The sequence below is a fragment of the Papio anubis genome, unplaced genomic scaffold (genome assembly GCF_008728515.1).
Source record: "Papio anubis isolate 15944 unplaced genomic scaffold, Panubis1.0 scaffold319, whole genome shotgun sequence".
NCBI classification, from domain to species: Eukaryota; Metazoa; Chordata; class Mammalia; order Primates; family Cercopithecidae; genus Papio; species Papio anubis.
Window position 1 is genome coordinate 2,973 of NW_022163313.1, and position 24,830 is coordinate 27,802.

Here is a 24,830-nt window from a genome sequence, read left to right on the forward strand (position 1 = left end):
ATTCACAAAGATTTTTACCTCTTAATTCATGATAATAAGTGTTCGACTTGTCATTTGCTCTTTGAGTCTTGAAATTGACAGGTCAAGCACTGGGTGTGATGCTACATCTTGAGAAATTACCTTCATCCAGGTTGCTGAATGCAGCAGTTTGAACGATTACAAAATAGTACATCAAAAAGGGATTTATAAATGTAAACCCATTTAATAGGTGTGCAGTCAGGACACTGTGTAAACAGAAATGCATAAACTCAGTTGACTGGCCAAAGTGGCTTCAAATGTGGAAGGTTGCTTATACTTTGCTAAGGTAGCCCAGCTTCGATTGACCAGTGAGTAGCTGGCTATGGGAGGGCTGACACAGCTGGGAGGATGAAAAGGCCATTCCAGGGTGACTGGGTAGAAAGTGTTTTAACTGTTTGTCCTGACAGTATCTTTATTACTTGCAAGTATAACAATGCATGGTTACAAGCAAACTTTCATGTATGATTTTCTTAGGGTATCTCAAGAAACATAATGGACAGATTGGACAAAAAGATTCTCCATCTTGAGAAGGACAGTCTCAATAATGAAATAGTAATGAGGGATAAATCCTAGTCAACTGTGGCCAACCAGATTATATCCCTCAACCTTTAAACTCCAGTGCCATTCCCCACCCCAGGAAGGATCTTCCAAGCCTTTTTGAGTAAAACATTATTTTGTCCACCCCTTTGAGGCATCACTTGATTTTAGAGACGGGGAATATTGCATTTTTTTTTACTGACATTGAGAATAATTAAAAATTGGTAGATTAAGATTTTTCAAATACATATGACAAACTGCTTTATTGAATGATTAAGCACAAATGTAAACATTGAGAAATGTATGTTAATGTTTTCTCTTGGTTTCAGGTTCTGGGCATCCAAGTGAAATGCTTCCATGAAATTATCACTATAGGTTATAGAGTCTATCACTCCTATGATCTACCATGGTTTAGAACACTGAGTTGGTAAGTAAGCTTGAAACTATTTCAGATATGAAAAGTTAATTTCTGAAGTTTATAAAGGAAGCATTTTGATCAGTCAGTATCCACTCAATTTACCCTCTAGATTGATTTTAGAGAAAGATAAATAAAAATAATATAGTTGAATTTTGAAAAGAAGATCACCTTTGTCTTTCCCACTCCAATACAACTTCTTTCAGATCTCATATTTTAGTCTTTGTAGAGATATCTAATATGTGTTGAATATATACACCATTCTTGTCCTTTTTTTAAAATAAAAAACTAAACATTGTGTTGGAAACATTTTTGTATCCTTTACAATAATAATTTTAGCAAAATATTTGCATATAATCTTTTCCTTCATTTTCCTTCATTTCCCCTCAGTTGACGTGATAATATACAACATATTGTATACACACAAATGCATGTAAAGTTAGTGACAAATCACCAAATGATATTAACATTCAAAATTTTACATCTTTTAAAACTTTTCATGTATAAATCATTGCTATCAGAACCTTGGCTAGGAAACATGATAAGGTTATAGTTCATATTTAACCCAAGTAGCCATCCTTTTTAATATATTTGATTAATATCAACCAGGGAGTCAGTGTCTCATTATAGCAGATGGGGTTTAGGATGGTCAGAAAGAAGTGTCTTGATTTTGGTGAGAGCTGATTTTTCCTTGTAGCAGGTTTCTTCATGAGTGGCAAAGTATATAGGAAATGTTAGATAGATAAAGAAATTGGAGAATAAATAAATGTAAAATCATGCAGTATTGATTCTAAGTATTAAAAAAAAGAGAAGATAAATAAGGATGGGCTCCGGTGATTGTAGAAGGTGTCAAACAAGAGGTAAAAGATAAACTGGTATTTGAAATGAAGACAAGTTTTGGATAAAGAAGAGTTTTCTGGTTGGGGATGTAGCACCCATCAGTTTCTAGATATGGGACAAACGTATTTATACTACCACTGATGAGATATTCCTGGCCCTTCTGAGCAGAGGGTATTGTTTAGCGGATAGTGGGTAAATAGTTGGATTGGTAGACCAGGTTAGGCCTTGATTGCCTTACAGAGGAAGAATCCCGGCTCATTTAGAGTCCACTAGGAGCATTAGAAGAGAGGAGATGCCAGTGCGTGCAGGGCAGTGGGGAGACAGGTTGAATTACCTCTTCTTTCTTTCCTTCTTAATCTTCCTGAGGACAGGTGGGGATTTGTCTTAGGACTTCTACTATTAAAAAGCATTAGAGCTATGAGTAGTTAGGAGTTAATTTTCATTATGAACTTAATACCTCAATATATACACCCACACATTATACATATATACAAAGTATTAAAATCATACACACACACACACATTATACTACACACAAAGTATTAAATTTATACACACACACGCACTGCTCCCACCTCCCAAGGGTGAAGGATTGTGTGTATGTAGTATTTTCTACATTGTTTCCTAATTATCTCTGGCATTATATTTTCAGCTAAATAAAGGTATGATTTATATTCGGTAAATTTTTGCTAATCGATAAATTTGAAATTAAGTTTAAAACAGGAAAATAGCATTTTAGTGAAATATATCTTGAATTGGTCTTCTGAACTTGGTTTTGATCTTTGTGTCATCAGAATGTAGAAAATAATTTTGTTGAGTTTGAGGTGAAGGAAAGCTTCAAATATAGAAAAGCTAATTGTTTTTAAATTATAGGTACTTTCTATTGTGTGTCAACTACTTTTTCTATGGAGAGACTGTAGCTGATTATTTTGCTACATTTGTTCAAAGAGAAGAACAACTTCAGTTCCTCATTCGCTACCACAGATTTATATCATTTGCCCTCTATCTGGCAGGTAAGTTAAGGAATATTCTGTATTGATATGTAGCTAACACATTTTCCATGTTTATTTTTATTTCTGTTATTTAAATTCGTAATTTTTTGGTTACATTTTATTCCAGCCTCTCTTTTTCATTGTTTCTCATGTATAAAGCTATTTCTTTCATCATGTTCTTAAATAGCAATTACTCCCTTATAGTGGGTTTAAAAAGTGCTTATTAAGAATCACTCCAGGCCAGACTCTGTGGTTCACACCTGTAATGCCCTGTAATGCCAGTACTTTGGAAGGCTGAGGTGGGCGGAACACCCGAGGTCGGGAGTTTGAGACCATCCTGACCAACATGAAGAATCATGACGCTGCACTGCAGCCTGGGCAACAGTGCGAGACTCCATCTGAAAATAATAATAATAAAAAAAGAACAATTGTGGTTAATTAAAACATAAATCATTTATGTCATTAATATATGCATATTAGTTTTCAAACTGAATTTCAAAAGAATTACGATGTAAACAGCAACCCTGCACCACACCGCTTTGAGATTTTTTCCTTTTTTCTAAGTAATAGGCCTATTTCTTAGTTTACTTTAGGCATTATCTATTGACTTCCTGTTATAACCTACCTCAGTTCTTCATACTCAGTTTTTTTATAGTCACAGTTTGCATTAAGTAGGTACTTAAAATATCACTTCCTATAGAACCAAATAGTATCTATGATTACATTTCCTTCTTTTACTACTTTTTGTTTTTCCCGAACTGAGTAACTGCCTCACCTTCTCTTTCCCATATTTGCTAATTTCAGTGTAGAGATCTTTAATTTTTCCTTCAGGTTTGCCCCATGTCTGTTGGTAGTACTTTCAGATGTTTACACAAGTCAGATAGTATATCAATTGCCTTTTTTCCTGGAGACTTCTATGCGAGAGACCTCTGCATTCCGGTTCCTGTGTGAGCTGGCTGCATTTGGGCCCACTGCTGAGCTGTGCTCATAATTTGAGCCCATTTCTTCCATCCCAGGTCTTCCATCTCTTGGTTAACACCCTCACTTTGCTGAAGCATGGCCTGCTGTAGTTTCTTATGAAATGATGTGTAGAAGGTAGATGTCTTATGTTTGTGCATTTGTAAAGATACCTTTGGTCTGTTCTCACAGCTGATTGCTTTGGCTAGGGCTCACACTTATTGTTAGACTTTTACTTAATAATCCAAGTCAGAAGCCTAGGCCTCAGTCTTGCCTTCCACCAGGCCTTTTCTCCTTAGTTTCTCTAGAAAATATGTTTAGGCACTTGTAATTTCTTAGGTCTACTAACAGTTTTCTAGCTTCCAAATTTTGTAGACATGTGTCTTCTTTTCTCCTTGACATTTCTTCAGTTTTCTCTGTTCTCGTGGGGCTTCCCCTTAATTTCTTTTAATGTTATTTTGCAGGGACACCAGGATGGAATACAAACTGTCATTTAAAAACAAAAAGCCTTAACTCGTTTTGTTTTTCCCTTGGCTTAGAACAATTTGTTATTTTTGCTCACAGTCCTGCGGCTTGGCAGGCTTAACTGAGCAGTTCTAACCCCAGGCCTCTCACGTGGTTGCCGTGAGACAGAGGCCGGTGCTCATGTCTTAAGTGTGCTGGACATCAAAGATGGCTCCTTTTCATGACTGCAGTTCGTGCCGCTTGCTGACTTGGGCACTGACCTGTGGCCCCTCCATGTGGCTGGGATGGGACAGGCACCCTGGGTTCTGAATGGGGAGCATGCCAGGAGCCAGGTGTTTCAAGAGGCCTAAACTAGTGTTTTTTTTCATTTGTTTTTGTTTTTTAATGAAAATATATGCCCATGATAAAAATTTAGACTAGAAAGGAGTATTTGATGAAACTTTTCTCCACCTCAGGGCCTTACTTACAATATCTGGAGGCTTACTACTGTTATTCCAGAAATTGTCTGAGTATTCCAGCTTTTATGAGTACATCCCCCTTCCCTTTTTCTTATACAAGTAAGAGTATCTCTTCTGTACCATTTTTCACTTCATACATTAATAGCTTATAGATGGATTTATATTGGCACATCTATACCTATCATTGTATCCATATCTGCAGTTACATCTATATTGATATACAGCAATAGCTGAGAGGTAGAATGTCGGCATATAAGGTGATTACTGTTTTCCCCTTTGTTTTGCTATAATTTATGCTTGAGAATAACATCTCAGTTGAGTGTGGACCAATAGTGTAATTCATTTTCTTTGTTGTTTCTTTATATATTTTGTCTTTGATTATCGCCTCCCAGCCAGCCCCTTTTTAGTAATTCTTTGTTTCATGTATGACTTTTGGACTCTACTTCTATAAAAATACAATCTGTGTTTCATCTTTTTTTTTTTTTTTTTTTTGAAACAGAGTCTCACTCTGTTGCCCAGGCTGGAGTGCAGTGGCACTATCTTGGCTCATGGCAACCTCCGCCTCCTGGGTTCAGATGATTCTCCTGCCTCAGCCTCCCAAGTAACTAGGACTACAGGCATGTGTTACTGCACCTGGCTAATTTTTGTGTTTTTAGTAGAGATGGAGTTTCACTATGTTGCTCAGGTTGGTGTCTAACTCCTGGGCTCAAGTGATCCTCCTGCCTTGGTCTCCCAAAGTGCTGGGGTTATGGTCATGAGCCACCACGTCTGGCCTGGTATTTCTTCATTTTTCTAACAGTATACTTATTTCTACCATAGACATATTTTACCATTTCTTATTTTACACTCAGAATCACAGAAACTTACTGAAAGTCTTTAAAGTCATTCTTTGAGCAAACATTTGAGTGTTTTTCAAATGCTAGGTACTGTGAATGATGTTGAGGATATAAAGGGAAATGAAGCGATTGTGTGCCTTCCAGAGTCTTGAAGCTGGTGAGATGTGAGTCTTCTAGTTCATTGCTGAAATGTGAACAAGTTCTGGCAGGAGCATGAAGAAGAGGAAGGAAGGCCATGGAGGGCCTTTGAGAAGAGATGACAGGTTTCATTAAAAGGAAAGAGCAAGCAGGCAGTTGCCAGGTATCAGATAGTAGAAAAGTCCATTCCAGGCAGAGGAACAGCTGTGCAGGCATGAGAATGAGAAAAGATTGCATGTTTTGGGTTCATGGAGGCATGGAAGGTAGGCAGGAGCCACATCTTGAGAAAATTTGTATGTCATAGGAAGGATTTGGACTTTATATCTGGGAAAACATTGGAGGATTTTAAGCTAAGAAATGATGTAACCAGATTTGTAATTAAATGAAGTAGGTTGGGAGACATTATCAGGCAGACTAGATAGGAAGCTACTAAATGTAGTAAGGACCTAAACTCTTCCAGTGTGTAGTTAATACTAAATGAGTAATAAGTTAGAAAATAAAAATACCACAGGCTGATCGTAGAACCCAACTGCTATTTTATGACAGTCTATGAAAAGTTGTTTATATATCACAGGTTATTGGCTTAAAATGCACATCTTTGTTGAGATAATTGCATGTTCACATGCAGTTGTAAGAAATAATAGATCTTTTTACACTTTGCTCGGTTATCATCAATAATAGTATTTTGCAAAACTATAGTACATCACACCAGGATATTGACATCATTATAGTCACACAAATGTACTTTTTGTTTGTTATTTTGAGATAGGATGTCACTGTTTTCCCAGGCTGGTCTTGAATTCCTGGACTCAACTTACCTTTCTGCCTCAGATTCCTGGGTAGCTGGGATTACAGGCGTGTATTACCATGCCCCGCTCTATAGGTATACTTTAAAAATGCAGCCTCATAGTAAGCTAGGAGCTACTCAGTTAAATGGTGTAACTTCCAGTATAAAACAGACATAGAATACTTGAATACTATATGTCTATTATCATTTTAAGGGTGGCCTAAAAATGGCTCGGTTAGACCAAAAGCACCCATGGTGTACCTCTCTTGTTCGTTTAATTCCCAGAGCGCAGTGCAGGACTGGCATTGAGGGTCCGACTCTGTATTTGTTGGATAAAGGATTAAAAGGCTGAGAACATGCACATCCACACACAGTGCTTCTTAATGATATTTTCTTAGTATCAGTGTTTTGTTTGCTGAGTCTTGAGGCCTTAGTGGCTACTTTTGAAGTGCTTAGCAACATTTGTGAGCTTAGTCCAGCAAATGGAGTTAAGCTTTGAAACAGGACTATGGAAACAGAGAGTGTGCTAACATTGAGATATTTGTACCTTTCTTTCAAATTATGCTGTGGATATCTTTGGAAGTCTTTTTGTTAAACAATATTCCAAGGGCCCTGTGAAAATTTTAGTTCTATTATAGTGGTCAAATGACTTCAGAAAATGTATGTCTTACCAGATTTAAAAAGCAGAGACAGTTCAAACTACTTCATTGACATTGAATTTTATTTAAATAAAATATAGGTATCTCCAATTCTGACCCCTCATGTCATGCAATTACATGGTTAGCAGTGATATGTCGACAAACTTAAGGTATTTGACCCTTAATATCATCACCTTACATTTCTTTATTCAACTATAGTGATGTGCATATTATGTTTAATAAATTATTTTTTGCTTGTATTTGTGCATGCATAGCTATTTTGATTTCTTTAAAATTCTTAGGGAGATAATATGACTTGAATGTAACGCTTTCAGTTCAAGAAAATTGATGGACATACAAAACTAAGTTATAGCCAATATTAATGCATAATTCAGATATTTTCCCCAAACATCCTGAGTATCTTTTATATCAGAGGATATTAATGAAATCTTTAGAAAAATGTCACAAATAATTCACAAAAGACTGTGTCTCCAAAACTACTTAAAATTTCTGAATTAAAGACTACTAAACTCTATATACATGCTAGTCCTGGTTCTAAACCTTAGACTAACCATTCAGATTAATAGAAAACTTTTTAAAATGTTGAACCAATATGATGATTGGTTTGTATGGTAATCTCTACAATGCATATTCGTTTAAAACTTTTTCAGAACAACTCAGTTGTAGCCTGGTGTCTGAATAAAGGCACACAATGCTTTTTTAATTTGATGCTAGAATAAAGGCACACAATGCTTATTTAATTTGATGCTAGAAAGTTTTGATGGTTTAGGCAAGTATAATGAAGAATATAACCAAGTGAAAGAATGGAGGATGAGTCGGAAGCTCTAGTATTCAATCTTGGGCCCATCCTACTGTCTGTTTTTTGAATTAAGGGCTATATGTTTACTAAATTTTGACTAATCATCAATGGTAAATTTAAAAAACAACTTTATTTTCATTTGTTTTCGGTGTCTTCAACAAGAGTAAGAGCTCCTGAATGGCAGTGCCTATCTTATTCATTTTTGCATCTTGTTTCTGGCATATCAAAGGTGCTTAATAAATATTTTTTATCTATTTTTCTGAAATTCCCTCTGTCTCATCTGTTGGGCTTTTCAGTATCTTGTGTTTTTTCCTTTACTTTTTCTGACCCCCTTAAAAATCTTCATCCTCTTTTTCTTTTTTAAATAAATTTTTTAAGAGATGGTGACTTGCTCTGTGGTCCAGGCTGGATGGAGTATAGTAGCTTGATCATAGCTCACTGCAGTCTCAAACTCCTGGGCTCAAGTGATCCTCCAGCCTCAGCCTCCCAAGTAGCTGGGACTGTAGGTATGTGCCGTCCTGCCCAGGTAATTTTTACTTTTATTTCATAGAGACAGGATCCTGCTGTGTTGCACAGGCTGGTCTTGAACTCATGGCCTCAAGCCGTCCTCCTTCCTTGGCCTCCCAGGGTGTTGGGATTAAAGGCATAGGACACTGCACCTGCATTCTCTTGTTTTTTTTTTTTTTTTTTTGAGACGGAGTCTCGCTGTGTCGCCCAGGCTGGAGTGCAGTGGCGCGATCTCGGCTCACTGCAAGCTCTGCCTCCTGGGTTCACGCCATTCTCCTGCCTCAGCTTTCCCAGTAGGCGGGACTACAGGCACCCGCCACCACACCCGGCTAATTTTGTTTTGTATTTTTTAGTAGAGACGGGGTTTCACAGTGTTAGCCAGGATGGCCTCGATCTCCTGACCTCGTGATCCACCCGCCTCGGCCTCCCAAAGTGCTGGGATTACAGGCATGAGCCACCACGCCTCGCCTCTTGTTCTTTTGGGATATACCTCTCTTTTAGTTTGTTGGGTAACTGGTTCTGCTTAATCGCTGGAGAACTCTTTGTTGCTGGGCAACGAGATATACGTATCTTTGTATTGAGAACACCAGGCACAATACTATGTAGATAAATAATAAGTATAACTTCTATATAAAGAACTATATATTAGGATGCCTTTTCAGTACTTTTATTTATAGTACTATAACACATTCTGTGATTTTAATTTAGAAATATACAGGCCGGGCGCAGTGGCTCACACCTGTAATCCCAGCACTTTGGGAGGCCGAGGCAGGCGGATCACAAGGTCAGGAGATCGAGACCATCCTGGCTAACACGGTGAAACTCTGTCTCTACTAAAAATACAAAAAATTAGCCAGACTTGCTGGCAGGCACCTGTAGTCCCAGCTACTCAGGAGACTGAGGCAGGAGAATGGCATGAACCTGGGAGGCGGAGCTTGCTGTGAGCCTAGATTGTGCCACTGCACTCCAGCCTGGGCGACAGAGTGAGACTCTGTCTCCAAAAAAAAAAAAAAAAAAAAAAAGAGAAATAGTCATGCAAGCATTCTTTGTTAACAATCAGGGAAAAAAAATGAAACTATGGATCCAAGTGTACAAAAAGTGATCCTTTCCACAGATTTATTAAAATATAAATATATTTTTAAGTATTGAAACATAAAATGTTAATATGTCCATATAGTTGTGAATGAGAAAGATTAAGTTCATATGTTTCTTTTTTACAATGTTTTTCTTTAAAAATTAGTACAGTTGGCCCTCCTATATCCATGGGTTTTGCATCCCTGGAGTCAACCAACTGTGGATCGCAAATATTCTGGAAAAAAAAAAAGCAACACAATGGATAATTGTGTCTTTACTGAACATGTATAGACTTGTTTCTTGTCATCATTCCCTGAAAAATACAGTCTAACAACTATTTATATAGAATTTACATTGTATTAAGAATTATAAGTAATGTAGAAATGATTTAAGATGCACAGGAGGATGTAAGTAGGTTAGATGCAAATACTATAGCATTTTATAGAAGAGACTTGAGCATCCATGGATTTTTGTCCTTTGGGGATCCTGCAGCCAATCACCCAGGGATAATGAGAGATGACTATAGTTAGCCTTAGCTATGCTGGGAAAACACTGTATACCTCCCCCTTCCTCCAAGTCAGAGAACTATATTACCTTACTGTATCTAGGAGTCAGACAATTCTATCACATAGGCAAAACTGGATCAGGTAAACGTGAGTTGCCAAGGTTGTCCTGGATAAAATGTCCATTAGGAAAATGTTAAATGATTCTACCGGTAATTGTGTTTGAAGAAATGTAAGTAAGGGTGAATGGTGTTATAATTTCAAGAAAGAGAAAATCATATATTTTGGAGTAGTATTTGTGAATAGATAATTTATAGTTAATGATATTGGGAAGTTCCCAAGACTGTGCTGGGAGAGTCAAGGGGTCTGTTTGGACAGAAAACACTGTTCCTGTCTTGTGTCTCTGCTTTGCCCTTACCCATTGGCCTTTGAACTGAGTCCAGTCCACGTTCACCTTTAACTATGGATCAGTGGCACAAAACAGCATAGAAGTCATTACTTGAGCTTCAAGATAAGTTTATCTGCTGTAGAAGAACAACTCAAAAGCAGGAATTTTTAAAGGAATCTTTTATACAATTGGCAATTTTGATGCCATTAATTTCATGTTTTAGTATCTCTCTCTCTCATTCTTTCCCTCTTTCCTTCTTTCTCTCAATAAAGTGACATATTGGCTTTCATTTGTGCCTCCACTCAGAAAATGTGTCCATATTGCTTGTGCAGGCCAGTTAGTTGGATTACCTCATAGATGACAAATAGGAGGTGAGATGGGGCTCAGTATTCGTTCTCTTCATTTTGTCATGGTCCTTTCTGCTTTGACATTTCAAATTGATCATGGAAAGTAGTGAAAGGCAGCTGCTGTTGGATTCTTTGCTTGGTAAGAGTAGTAGTACCCTTGTTTACTCTACTGGTAGAATTGCCTCGGTAAGTATAACTTGGATGTACAAAGTCTAGTATTTATTTTATGTAGAATTGATCAACTGAAAATTCAATTTCTCTCTTGGAGAACTCACTCTTTAAAGATACTGCAGAGGCTAGGTACAGTGGCTCACACTTGTAATCTTGATACTTTGGGAGGCCAAGGTGGGAGGATCACTTGAGGCCAGGAGTTCAAGGCTGCAGTGAGCTGTGATTGTGCCATTGCACTCCAGGCTGGGCCACAGAGCGATACCTTGACTCAAAAAAGAAAAAAGAGATGTTGCAGAATAGAATGCATACATAGCCGTTTATCTGAAATTAAATTTGGTTTATGTATTTTTCGATATCCACCTCTGTAAAATAAACCTATCTTTAGAAGTTTACTGGTATTTTTGGCAAGAAGTGATTCATATTGCCTCCCATTATTTTAGTGTGTGATTATTAGATTTCACTTAATTGGTTAGAATTTAATAAATTTTCATTGTAATAAATTTGTAAAATGTAAACATAAATACAAATACTGTTTGTAAATCTTTACATTATTAAGAGTATTACATTTTATTATAATTATTGTGTGCTTTTGAGAAATTGCAAATTGCTCTTAACCTGAATTTTGCTGATTTTGGTTTATGGAACCATGGGACTCTTAGGGGTCAATAGTATTTGAGTGTTTATTTTCTAGCCCTGTGATCTTCAGTAAATTAATAAAGCCTTTTTTGCATTTTTCCTCATCTGTAAAATGGAGCTAATAATGAGTATGTTATAGGGATTTGGAAAGGATTGATAATAAAGGATTAATTATCATTAATGATTAAATGCTTAGATAAGAGCCTAGAAATAGTAAGCATTCAACAGACTTCAGCTGCTATAATAGTTATTATTCATTTTTCTATTATGTAGAGATTGAAAACATTCTGTACATATACTTGATGCATTGTTATAGCAAATAAATACTATTTAATTTAAATTTAAAATCTGTTTTCCATGCCCACATATTAACAAGGGATTAATTAATTAAATTAATGCAGAGGATGTTTATTGAATTTGTGCCACGGAATATATATTAGGCACTTTGGAGAGTACAAGATTGTTTCCCTCAAAAAACTTACTTAAAATGCTTAATATAAGATAGTAGGAGAGATGGCATCTGAGTAAGTGGCTAAAATACGCGTAGCTGTGATATAGGACATTGGTTTATTTGGGCTCAGGGAATCTTAACCCTTTGTACCAAATTGTACTACGAGCACGTGTTTTTTGTTCTTGAACAGGTTTCTGCATGTTTGTACTCAGTTTGGTGAAGAAACATTATCGTCTGCAGTTTTATATGGTGTGTATTAACTATTATTCCTTAGTCATTATCTGTGATAAAAACCCTTAACTTTTTTTTTCTGTAGTGAGAAGATACAGTCTAATCTACTAGCTGTTGTTTTGCATGAATGTGAGGGATATTTGGATTTCAGATGATCATTAAATGTAAACTATTAAAGTTGAGAAGTTTGTGAGGATTTTTAAATTTTAACTGTTTTCAAAGTTTACTGAGAACTTTTTCTTTGAATAATTTCAAATGGTATAAAATTAAAGTTTTTGGGTTCCTTAAATATGTAGAAATTTGAAGAATTTCTTACTCCTGGACAGTTACGAAGTCTGGGAAGCATCTGTCATATTGTTCTATGAAAGTAACTATGTTTACTTGCACTTGGGGTGAGCATAAAGCAGCAGAGCATGTATGATCTTGGTGGTCATGGTTAGTCATAGAATTGTGTAATTCTTTCTGGCATAAGATATTTTGTTCAATGTACCAAAGCCTGTCTTAAGAAATGTATCACTTTACATATGAACTTTTCTTATTTTCTTAAACTGTAGCTAGTAAGACTGTGCAATGCAATGTAGTATTCAGATCTGTAAATTCATGTAATAGGCTTATTTTGGACTTGGAATATATTTTCTGTTCTTTATGCTTAGCTTTTCTCCATTAAGACATTCTGCTGAACATAATTGCTGGGAAATTGTGTTTCTTATAGTTCTTATTTCAGGGGATCTGAGCATGAAGAGTAAAATTCTGAGTGAATTTTATGTAGAAACAAGACAAGTAAAAGTAATAGAATGTCCAGTGAAAATATAAATGGCATCTGTTGGAAAAAAAATTAATTATGCATTTTTAAGCAATCAGGGTAAAAGAGAATTGGATCTTTTAAGCAGATAAAAATCGAATAAAATAAAGCAACCATTATAATATGGTTGCTTAAATGGGAAACAGGTTTATTAAGAATAAATCAAAAGGCCAAGCACCGATGGCTCATGCCTGTGATCCCAACACTTTGGGAGGCCAAGGCAGGCAGATGCCTTGAGCCCAGGAGTTTGAGACCAGTCTGGGCAACATGGCAAAACCCCATTTCTACAAAAAGTATGAAAATCAGACGGGCATGGTGGCACCCACCTGTAGTCCCAGCTACTGGGGAGGCTGAGGCAGAAGGATCACTTGAACCTGAGAGGTCAAGGCTGCAGTGAGCTGTGATCACACCACTGCAAGCCAGCCTGGGTGACAGAGTGAGACCCTGTCTCAAGGGCAGGGGTCCGGGGAGAATAAATCAAACTCTTTAAGAATTTTTAAAAGTAATTTTATGAATTTCAATCAAAATTATAAGACTAGTACATGGAAACCTTGGCTTCTTTTGTTTATATTCTACCCATATTGTTGATTGTGTTAAAAGTGGCCATCTTTCAGGCTAGCTAGAATTGGTAAAACACAAAGGTCTTTAAAAATTTGAAATTGAATACTGTCATTGAACAGACCTGTTGCGATCACCCTTCAAGTATGAAAGATAGAGTTTAAGGGCAGTTGAACCCTGCTGGTTTGAATAATTTAAAGTTGGAAATAACTCTTTATGGGAAAAAGTTACCATAATAAACTCTGAAAGAAAAGGAATTTTTAGCATTTTTTAATAACCGCAGAATGCAGCCAGAGTAAAATGCTCCCCTTTAAATGCTAAAACAACAGAAATCTCTCATTATCACTTAAATCTAATGATTCAAGATAATGGTTTATGTTTAATATGTTTTAAAATTTAGTACTATATCTATTATTAGAATTCTATTTGTATGTAAATTAAGGTTACTTTGTTAAATGTTTTCATTATTTTAAGGTTCCAGTAGGCAACAAAAGGAACATAATTTACTAACGGTGTTTATTTTATATGACTCTAACGTATGCATTTTGACCAAAAGTCATGGTAGAAATTTGCGTTTCAAAATCGCTGTTGCTTCTTCAGCTGCACTGATCAGTTATGTTCACTAATTTTTGTATTGTTGGGCTATTAACAGTTCGCATGGACTCATGTCACTTTATTGATAACTGTCACTCAGTCACACCTTGTCATCCAAAATCTGTTTGAAGGCATGATATGGTAAGGCAACAGAATTATGCTGCTTAATAATTATGTCTTAGCACTTTTATAGCTCTTTAACATTGGACAATGTCTTGCAGATTTCTACTAAAATATGCTGTTTGTTGTTCCTATTCCATTAAACTATCTTACTGAGTTTTGCTTACTATTTGACATCTAAAGACAAAATGCTTCATTAACAACTGGATACCATTCTTATTCAGGTTCCAAATATAGGAAGTTTCCATAAAAGACCCAAACAATTAATTACATTTTCAGGTGTTAATAAATCCTAATGTGACTTTTCACAAAAGATACACTTTAAATATAGTATTTATTAAGATATTATTTACATAGAATGCCAAAAAATATAAAACTTTGCCTGTTAGTAACTACTGTGAAGAAATGCATGTTTTTCTAGGTGAAAGGTAGGTAGGTTTTTTCCTTTGCTCCTATGTAGGAGTGGGTTTCCAGATTGTAGAAGTTAATGGCTCTATGGCAGTGGCTTGCATAGTCAGAATGCATTTTTGTTAGGTAAAAATCATAAAACTTATTACTTAAAAATTAGTTGGAATGGAGAAAAAGCTTAAGATTTAGAAAAAGTGACCATATCTTTCCTACACTCATTTTAAACTCATTAATTAAAATCTTTTACAGTTGATGGGGTTTGTCAAGATAAATTGTATTCCCTTGACAGCTTTATGCCTTTTTACCAAGGGTGTGGGTGTGTCTGTATGTCTGTGTGTCTCTGTGTGTATATGTGTGTGTGTAAGTAATTGGAATCATTTTAAGATTGTCTTTAATGTATTATGCAGACTTTTCATTGATGGGGCAGTTACTGAAGTAAGTAGGTTCTGCACATTCAGTAGGGTTTACTGAAATCATAAGCTAAGATATAATTAAAAATAATTGAGAATATGTATTAAGAACTCGATATAAATTTATCAGGCTATGCTCTGTCTAAAGAAATGACTCATTTTCATATTAAAAGGCTGGTTTTCTTAAGATTAGCTTTCAGCCTGCCTTTTATTTTTTATTATAACATGTTCCTCATAAAGCTAAAATGAAAACATCCATAACTGTAGAAATCAATAATTTAATATTTTCCTTAGCAGTATTTTCCTAGCGTGTTAGTTTATTTTTAGATTTTGCTCTGTTTAAATTGGTAAGTGGGCAAATTTGGTTGATATTTCTCATTTCTACTGTTTTGGCAAGTGTTATGTTCTGGCTAGGCTGCAGTGCAATCCAAAGGGTTATTCTGATACCTCATTATGAATCGTAATCTGTGCGAATATTTGCCACTTACTCACGTGAACTTTTTCCTGCTGACTTTTTTTTTTTTTTTTTTTTTAAAAAACAGGTTCCTTGTTCCAATATCAAGTGTTATCTGCAATGACATAACTGCTTACCTTTTTGGATTTTTTTTTGGGAGAACTCCATTAATTAAGGTAATGGAAAAATTTTATAAGCAAGCCACTATATAACCTTAAAGATTAGCCACTGGAGGACATTTCCAACAACTTGTGCTGTTGTGCATCTTTTATTTCCGAGGTGCTTTGATTTTCCTTAGCTGCACGGTACAAAAGCAGCAAGCCGTATTTCTCAGTACTTCCTTCTGGGTTCTTCATCGGTTCTTCTGTTGGCTCCTCAGTAAGGGCATGACTCCATCAGTTGTCCTTCCTTCCTTCTTTCCTTCCTTCCCTCCTTCCCTCCTTTCTGTCTTTCTTTTCTTTCTTCATGTGGCTTCTTTTCTTTTCAGGAGATGGGGCCTTGCTTTGCCACCCAGGCTGGAGTACAGTGGTGTTATCATGGTTCACTGAAGCTTCCACCTCCTAGGCTCTAGCAATCCCCCCACCTCAGCCTCCCGGGTAGCTGGGGCTTCAGGTTCATGCCACCACACCCGGCTAATTTTTGTATTTTTTGTAGAGGTAGAGTCTTGCCATGTTGTTCGGGCTTGTCTCAAACTCCTGGGCTCAAGCTGTCTGCCCATTCCAGCCTCCCAAAGTACTGGGATGAAAGGCCTGAGCCACCGCCCCTCGGCTCTGTGGCTTCTTTTTCTCGGCCATTGGTGCAGTTCTTCTTTATCTTCCTTTCCAGCAGGCCTATACACAAGCCTTTTCCTTGACTCTCCTCTCCCTTCAACCTGTAGCCTCACCTGTCCCCTTCTTTACCAAACTTTCTAAAAGAGATTATATAATACCACCTTCACATCCTCATATCCATTTGTAGGACTTTTTATATCCAAACTCATATCAAAAGATTTTGGGGCCCTACAATAAAATACTAATAAAATACAAATAATAATGAAAGGGAAAGGAAAATACACCTGAGTGGGCCATGTTGTTTTGCTATGGAATTGGTTCTATTTATGGGCAATGGAGGTAAAGAAGGAAATGAACTAAATTATATAGTTCTCATTCGGGAGAAGAAATAAACTAATTCTTCATGGAAATCAAATCATTTTCTAGAACTGATTTCTTCTAAAAGAGCTCTTATTTATTTTTTTTTTTTGTTTTTATTTGTTTTTGGAGACAGAGTCTTGCCCTGTCACCCAGGCTGGAGTGCAGTGGTGCAATCTGGGTTCACTGCAACCTCCACCTCCTGGCTTCAAGTGATTCTCCTGCCTCAGCCTCTCAAATATCTGGGATTACAGGCGTCTGCCACTATGCCTGGCTAATTTTAGTATTTTTAGCAGAGACAGGGTTTCACCGTGTTGGCCAGGTTGGTCTAGAACTCCTGACCTCGAGTGATCTGCCCACCTTGACCTCCCAAAGTGCTGGGATTACAGGCATGAGCCACCATACCTGGCCTAAAAGAGCGTTTCATGTTGGAGTTTCAGATAAGATTCACACAATTCACATTATTGGTCAAAGTTTTTAATAATGTTCTGACAGACATATTATTACTTGGCTGTTTTGATATTATTATATGAAGGCAGTTTTGGAAGGACTGAGACAATTGTTCAGATATAAAGCCTTCTGTTTGTTCAGAGTGGTATGAGGGTAGTTTTGTATTACCAGAGGAATTTGTGGACTGCCTGTTCTTCCAAAAACCTCTGTAAACTCTACCCTTCTTGGGGAGGAGCTCACAGAGAGCATCTGCTAAGAGCATCAGCACACAGAGAGCGTTGGGCTGAGCTGTATAAGGATACTGGTAAGCAAGCTGTATATTTTTACAACGTTTCTAAAGCTACTCCAGAGCACATGATTTATGTATTCAAGAGTTATACACAGACTGAGAATTTTTCGGCTTGGGAAGCTGTATTAGTTCATTCTCACACTGCTATAAAGAAATGCCTGAGCTTTAAGTCACTCATGGTTCTGCAGGCTGTACAGGAAGCATGGCTGGGGAGGCCTCAGGAAACTTACAATCTTGGTGGAAGGGGAAGCAGGCACATCTTACATGGTCAGAGCAGGAGAAAGAGGGAGAGTGAGGAGGTGCCACAAACTTTTCGACAACCAGATATCATGAGAACTCATGGGACAGCAGTAGGAGAATGGTGCTTAACCATTAGAAACCGCTTCCCTGATCCAGTCACCTCCCACCAGGCCCCACCTCTGACACTGAGGATTACAAGTTGACATGACATTTGGGTGGAGACACAGATCCAAACCATATCAGAAGCCTTCAAAAAGGCTGTTATAGCTGTGGAAGAATCTTAGCAACTGATTTTGAACACAGCCTTCCAGTGAATTTATCAGGCTGGGTTAGTCATATAATATACTTAGATAATTGAACAATTAACCCCTAAATCTATATGATAGGCATCAATTTAATTTGATAAGCTATCTTTACAGTAATCAGCACTTTTGAATTTGAGTCTGCTCCTCCTGCATGGCAGTGATAGTGAATTACCCTAGGAGAAGGTATGTCTGTCCTTTCTCTGTGGCAGAATTGTTGTCAGATTTGTCAGGAAACGATTTCTGCCAACTGTTTTGGTTTGGGGCTCTATGAATATCAGGACAAGAAGTCTGTGAAGAGCTCCCATAGGTTAACCCATAACCCATTTTAATCTCCAGAGACTTCATTCTGATATTTGGTTTCTGTCCCTCATTAATGACCTGATAACCAAATCCCCCCACACATCTCTTTATCTCCCCTGGGCAACAACTTTCACCTTCTACTCCTGAATCTTTTCCTTCTGCCCCGACACCACTAACTTCTAGATTTTTTTCCGGATTTCTCTCCATGAATGGTCCATTGACTGGGCCGCAATAGCCTGAATCCAACACAAACAATATCTCTTCTTTGAAGTACATGTTCCTATCTTCTTGGAGATGGACATAGGTTGTGAAAAAAGAGAGAAGGATATGTGAATACTTGAGCAAATACAGTATCTGGGGTTCTGGAGTATTTTGCCATATCAGAAGGAAGTCTGTGTTTATATAGCATATAAGGAATATGTGAAAATTATATGTGCTAAAATGTCCATGTTTCGTTGTACTCATTCTATTTTTGGCCAATAGCGGGTCAATATTGACTGTGTGTACTTGGAACGAATATATCTCATTCTTATTCAAAGAACTTACACCAACTATTATCGGGTTTTATATTAGCATAAAAGTCATGGGACAGTTATTTTAGTATAGAGTTTATAGTCTTTTAAGAGACAAAACAAATTTAGGTCATTTAACATGAACAAACACATATTCACAGTGTCAAATATTTGAGGGTCTACTATGTGTTTAAATATTATTAGAGAGATTTTCAGTAGTAAATCAAGATCAGAGAAAAGGAAAAAGGGTTTTAAACTATTCCAATAAGAGAAAAAGTAAGAAGAGATGTACAGGTTATTGAGGAAACTCCTTGAACAGAGTTTGTATGTATATATAATGTGAGTTTTGTGAGTGCAGTAATGCTTTTTAATTTTATTTGCCCTTTTTTAGTTGTCTCCTAAAAAGACGTGGGAAGGATTCATTGGTGGTTTCTTTTCCACAGTTGTGTTTGGATTCATTGTGAGTATTACTAAGATTTTTATTTTATATACATTTTGAAATATGATACCAAGCTTATTAGTCTACTTTAAACCTAGAAAAATTAAACCACAAAATGCTAATAATGTATGTATTGAAACCTACTAAAAAGAACCAGTACTGTACCTCAGTAGCCCTTATCCTGGCTACATATAGAATCACCTGAGAAGCTTAAACAAAATCTGTGTCTCAACCTTATCCCAGGCCAATTAACACCCCCAGGTAATTCTAATGGCCATCCATGCTGTTGTGCTGTTGTGTTTGGTAGTTTCTAACAGCTATTCTGCCTTAGGTGTGGGGCACAAGTACTGGGACAGGTGGTGGCCTTGAGTAATAGCAGAGTATGCAAATACTGTTGAAAAGCTCTGCCTTCTTAAACACATGGTGGCCACTTGGCTCAGTGGGTGGTTACTGTTGTGGACCCAACATGCAAAAACAGTCTGTTAACTATAAATTATTAATGTTCGCTTTTAGCATGTTAAATAGCTATTGTTTATGTTTTACAAATTAGTTTACAGTTATAGGATTTAGATTTTTATTAAAAGGTGTCCAGTGAGAATGAGAGTGTAGTACTATAGCTGGATATAAGATAAATATACAAAAAAGTACTGTCAGGAAGCTTAATTTTTCCTTGTTTCTGACAGCTGTAGTTACATTCTGTATCCAAATCTAGAGTACCTAGTAACAACATGAAGCATGGAGAGAGTGAATATACAAATAAATGGAAGTGTGCCATGATCCTGGATGGGGGAACCACCAGAATTCCTCCATTTAATTTATAAATTTAGTTCATTTGCAATGAAAATTTTAATAAAATGTGATAAAATTGTTCCAATGTTTTTGTGGTAGAATATTGATGAGATAATAATTGACAGATAGAAGAATGCAAAAGGATCCAATCTCATCCAATGTGTTTACATTACAAAGTGAGAATAATTAAACATTATGAAGTTAAATAGTGTAAGAATTTGTTATTATCAAAGACTATCTTGAAAATACCACAGGAATAGCCGTATCATTGGAAGAAAAGTAGGAGCTACCCTATAAGCATGTAAAGCATGACAAAATAATGGGGAAGGAAATTTCACATCTATAAGAAATTATATATACATAATATATATAATAATATGTAATATATATAATATATATTTTATATATATAATAAACTGGTTGTTTGGAAGCAAAATCAGTTTATATTCATTCCTAGTGTCTTGAATTTCTATTAATCATTCTCGAGCAGAATAACAGGGTGAATGGCTGCAAGAAAAAGAGAATAAGCTGTTGTCTAGCAATTTAAATTTATAACAGGATATTTTATTTTATGTATCTTACTTCCAAGGCTGAGGACATCTAGTTTTAAAAATTGCAGTGGTGTGGCCAGGGAAAGAATAATTTGGTCAAAGTTTTCTGGGCTGGCTAAGAACAGTGGTGTTTTTCACCTGTACTATTGTGTACTATTTTCAATGTAATGTTGAATTACTGGTTAATTATTAACTGATTAAATTAATATAAACTTTTGTGCAGTATACTTCAGTTCTTTATTCTCCTGTACCATATAATTGTGATTATGCAGAGATTACAATCTTATTGATTTCAAAAAAACTTTTTTTCTAATGGTCTTTTAAGTCTTTTACTAGGATAATTATGATCATTTAACTTTGAAAATACATAGCAAAATATTAAGACAGAAATTCTGGCATTCTATCTCTGGCCCTTCTGATGTATACCTTAAAAGATATATATTTAGTCAGTGTGTCATGAACTGTTGCTTTGTTTTTTGTTTTGTTTTGTTTTGAACACCAGGCTGCCTATGTGTTATCCAAATACCAGTACTTTGTCTGCCCAGTGGAATACCGAAGTGATGTAAACTCCTTTGTGACGGAATGTGAGCCCTCAGAACTTTTCCAGCTTCAGACTTATTCCCTTCCACCCTTTCTAAAGGCAGTGTTGAGACAGGTAGAGTAAAAGTTCAAGATAAACATAGTTAGAGATCTTTCACTCTGAAGATTAAGCTTCTTTTATTATTTATTTATTTATTTAATTTGTTTCTTTTTTTGAGACAGAATTTCCCTCTGTTGCCCAGGCTGGAGTATAGTGGCATAATCTCAGCTTACTGCAACCTTTGCCTACCAGGCTCAGGCGATTCTTATGCCTCAGCCTCCTGAGTAGCTGGGATTACAGGTATTCACCACCACACCTGGTTAACTTTTGTATTTTAAGTAGAGACAAGTGTCGCCATGTTGGCCAATCTGGTCTCAAATTCCTGGCCTCAAGTGATCCACCTGCTTAGCCTCCCAAGGTGCTGGGATTACAAGCGTGAGCCATTTGTGCCTGGCCTGAAGATTAAGCTTTCTTTAAAAGTGGGATTCAGATTTGTACAAGAAACTGACTTCTGTAGAATTTTTAATTCCTTGATATAGCAGTGGTTTTAGTGTTAACTTAAATCAAATGGATGAGAACGACTTACAAATCAAATGGATCCAATGGTTTTGAATGTGTTTCTCATATCACTGACATCAATTGACTCAATTTAAAACTTAAAATTCACCAGTTTACCGAGTCCATGATTTTTAGAGGATATTTATTATGGATAGAAAGTTGCTGCTTCTACAAATCAGTTTTCCTTCCAAACACACAGTGCCTTCATTTAAAGGTATCTTGGAGGCCTTGCACTGGAGGATGTCGACATGCTCTCTAGTAGAACCCTCCTGATCTGTGTCATCAGGTCTGGTGAGTGGCTGGTTAAAGTGAGGAATCAAATAATAGCATGTGTGTCTGTATCTTTGTGTGCACACATGTACACGTTTGTAAAGTAAAATCCATAATTTTTGAGAAGCAACTTAACAAATTATTTCTCTCTCTGAGTGCTCAGTACATGGTTTCCAAGAACTTTTTGAATGTCCAAGCCATCTGTTACTTGTTATAAAACTTTTTATACTGCTGGTGTTTGATTAGGAGCAAGGCTATTGCTTTGAGAACAGGTCAAAAAATAGATGTCTCCGCCGGGCACAGTGGCTTACACCTGCAATACCAGCACTTTGGGAGGCCAAGGCAGGTGGATCTCCTGAGATCAGGAGTTCCAGACCAGCCTGACCAAAAGGTGAAACCCCATCTCTACTAAACATAAAAAATTAGGCAGACGTGGTGGCATACACCTGTAATTCCAGCTACTTGGGAAGCTGAGGCAGGAGAATCACTTGAACCTGGGAGGTAGATGTTGCAGTGAGCTGAGATTGCACCATTGCACTCTAGCCTGGGCAATAAGAGCGAAACTCCACTTCAAAAAAAAAAAAAAATTTGGTGTCTCAAAATCTTTCTTCAACCACACCCATTTTGCACTGTCTATAAGTTGTAGTTTCAGATTATTTTAAAAGGAGCAAGAACTACAAATTTGCAAGATAATTTGACTACAAAATTCTTTTTATGATTGTCTCCCCAAATCTTTAGTGATTGTCTCACTGATGCTCATTTTGATAATCTTCTTTAAGCAACTTATTTTTGTGTTTTTCCACAGCATTCGTCATAGTTTTAGAGAAAAGTCCAACTTTTCCCTTATTTTATCATATAAAATTAAAGTGAAATGAAATACAATGTTAAATTATATAATTACAGAAACAAAACATTACTGGTTTAAAAAAATTTGGAAAATAACACAGCTGATTCTTGGTAAGAAGTAAAGTTCCTAGACAACCTGGAAGGTAGACTACCAAGCTGCAAGATTTCAGTGTGCCAGTTGCCTGTCATTATGCTTACAGAGAGAAGGGAAAGTGCTGGCTAAGTAGAGGATGGTACAGAAGGCTTACAATAGACTTTTCTTCTATGATCCTTAAAGTTTGAAAAATTAACAAAAATGTGGTACATGCTGTGACTTACTATTTTTACAATGGTTCTTAGATCAGGTGGCATGTTCAAATACAATTTCAATGAAATTAGCCCCTCTCCTCCCCTTCTTTTCTCTCTTTAGGAAAGAGTGAGCTTGTACCCTTTCCAGATCCACAGCATTGCTCTGTCAACCTTTGCATCTTTAATTGGCCCGTTTGGAGGCTTCTTTGCCAGTGGATTCAAAAGAGCCTTCAAAATCAAGGTGTGTGTTTAGATTCTGTGTTATATTATTAGAGAATCTAATTAGAGAATGTAACCTAGTTGAAATTTGGTTAGCTCATGATCTACATTAAGCCCCTAGGCAACAACTTTTGTATCCTGTTTGTTTGGACCTCACAGAAATGCTGCCACGCTGATCTGAATGTATTCTTTCTTGTTAGGTTTGTGATACTATGTTAATACATTTTAAGTGTCATGTCAGTTTCCTTTATAGAAATGGCATGTGTCCTTTAGTGTTGGAATAGACCCAGAATCTTGGTCTTTCAAGTGCTCACCCAAGAATCCAGCCATGAATCATCTGAAGTTTAGTGTTTTACTACAGTCTCACTTGAAGGGACACACAGAAGAACCTTTGGCTATGTAACCGTCCATTCTGCTAAGTCAGGTGTCATCACACTCTTTCTGTAAAGGGCAAACAATAAGTTTATTAGGATGTGCAGACCATATATTCTATCACAGCGTCTCAATCCTGAACCCTGCTGTTGCAGTCAGAAAGCCCCCCATGGACAATATGTCAATGAATGGGCATGGCTGCATTTAATGCAATTTTATTTATAAAAATAGGTCGTGGCCTGGATCTGATCTATGGGACATACTTTTCTGACCCCTGTTCCAGATACCTAAAATTATCCCTGTGTATTAGGTTAGATCATCATAAAGTGACATGTTATCTCAGCAATTTTATCTCAGCCTCCCTCACATGGCTGAAGCACCATCTGGGGTTAGAGAGTGGCTATGGAAAGTGGGGTGGTCAGGGAAAGCCTTTCTGAGGAGGTGAGATTTGAGAGAAGTCCTGCAGAGAAAACTAAGAAGAGAGTTCCAGAGCGTACCGAGGAGTGGAGGAGGTTAGCCTGTTTGAAGGTGAGCAAGAACAGTGTGGCTGTGGTTGAGAGTAGGAGATGAGACCACAGAGTTTGGTGGGGCCAGATCACACGTGGCCTACAGGTCAGGGAATGAGTGAACTCAGCGAGCGTTTGCCAGTGGGAAGCTACTATGTAAGATGCAATGCAGCATACAAAAACATACAAGATGTTGTTCCTGTTCTAAAGATGTTCACCTCCTACTAGGGAAGATAATACACATCCCCAGAGAACTACAGCAACAGCTGTGCAGGATGAGTATCTTGCAAAGGCTGTAACAGCAAAGTGGCATTGGGTTACTGTGGCTCTCTTATGCTTTGACTAGTAAGGAAGAGAAGGAGGGAAATGGGTTGGCAAAAATTAACCAAAGACTTTTTCAGTAATTGTTTTAAAAAGAAAAATATTAAATTAAGAATGGTATTTTCTTTAATGGTCTCCAATCCAAGGTTTTTGTTAAATGGTGAGATTTTTTTTTGCATGTTGGAAACCAAGCAGCTATTGCTGTTGTAGTTTAAATATTTTTAGGGTGCCCGAGTGAACTAGAAGAGCAGTTAGTCGTGTCTGTTTCCCAGGCACCCAGATATGGGAACCTACCTGTACAGGGGCAATTTGC

General features: G+C 36.9%; 1 protein-coding gene across 1 annotated transcript in view; it reads left to right on the plus strand.

Annotated features, from left to right (window-relative positions):
* The first annotated feature begins 363 nt into the window (after positions 1-363).
* Positions 364-24,830, plus strand: part of LOC116273027 (phosphatidate cytidylyltransferase 1-like) — a 31,513-nt gene continuing 7,046 nt past the window's right edge. Inside the window, exons 1-8 of the mRNA XM_031661970.1 lie at positions 364-982; positions 2,684-2,823; positions 12,169-12,227; positions 14,222-14,304; positions 15,644-15,731; positions 19,170-19,238; positions 21,060-21,212; positions 23,221-23,340. Coding sequence (XP_031517830.1) covers positions 855-982; positions 2,684-2,823; positions 12,169-12,227; positions 14,222-14,304; positions 15,644-15,731; positions 19,170-19,238; positions 21,060-21,212; positions 23,221-23,340 — 840 coding nt within the window. The 5' untranslated portion in view covers positions 364-854. The remainder of the gene's footprint in view (positions 983-2,683; positions 2,824-12,168; positions 12,228-14,221; positions 14,305-15,643; positions 15,732-19,169; positions 19,239-21,059; positions 21,213-23,220; positions 23,341-24,830) is intronic.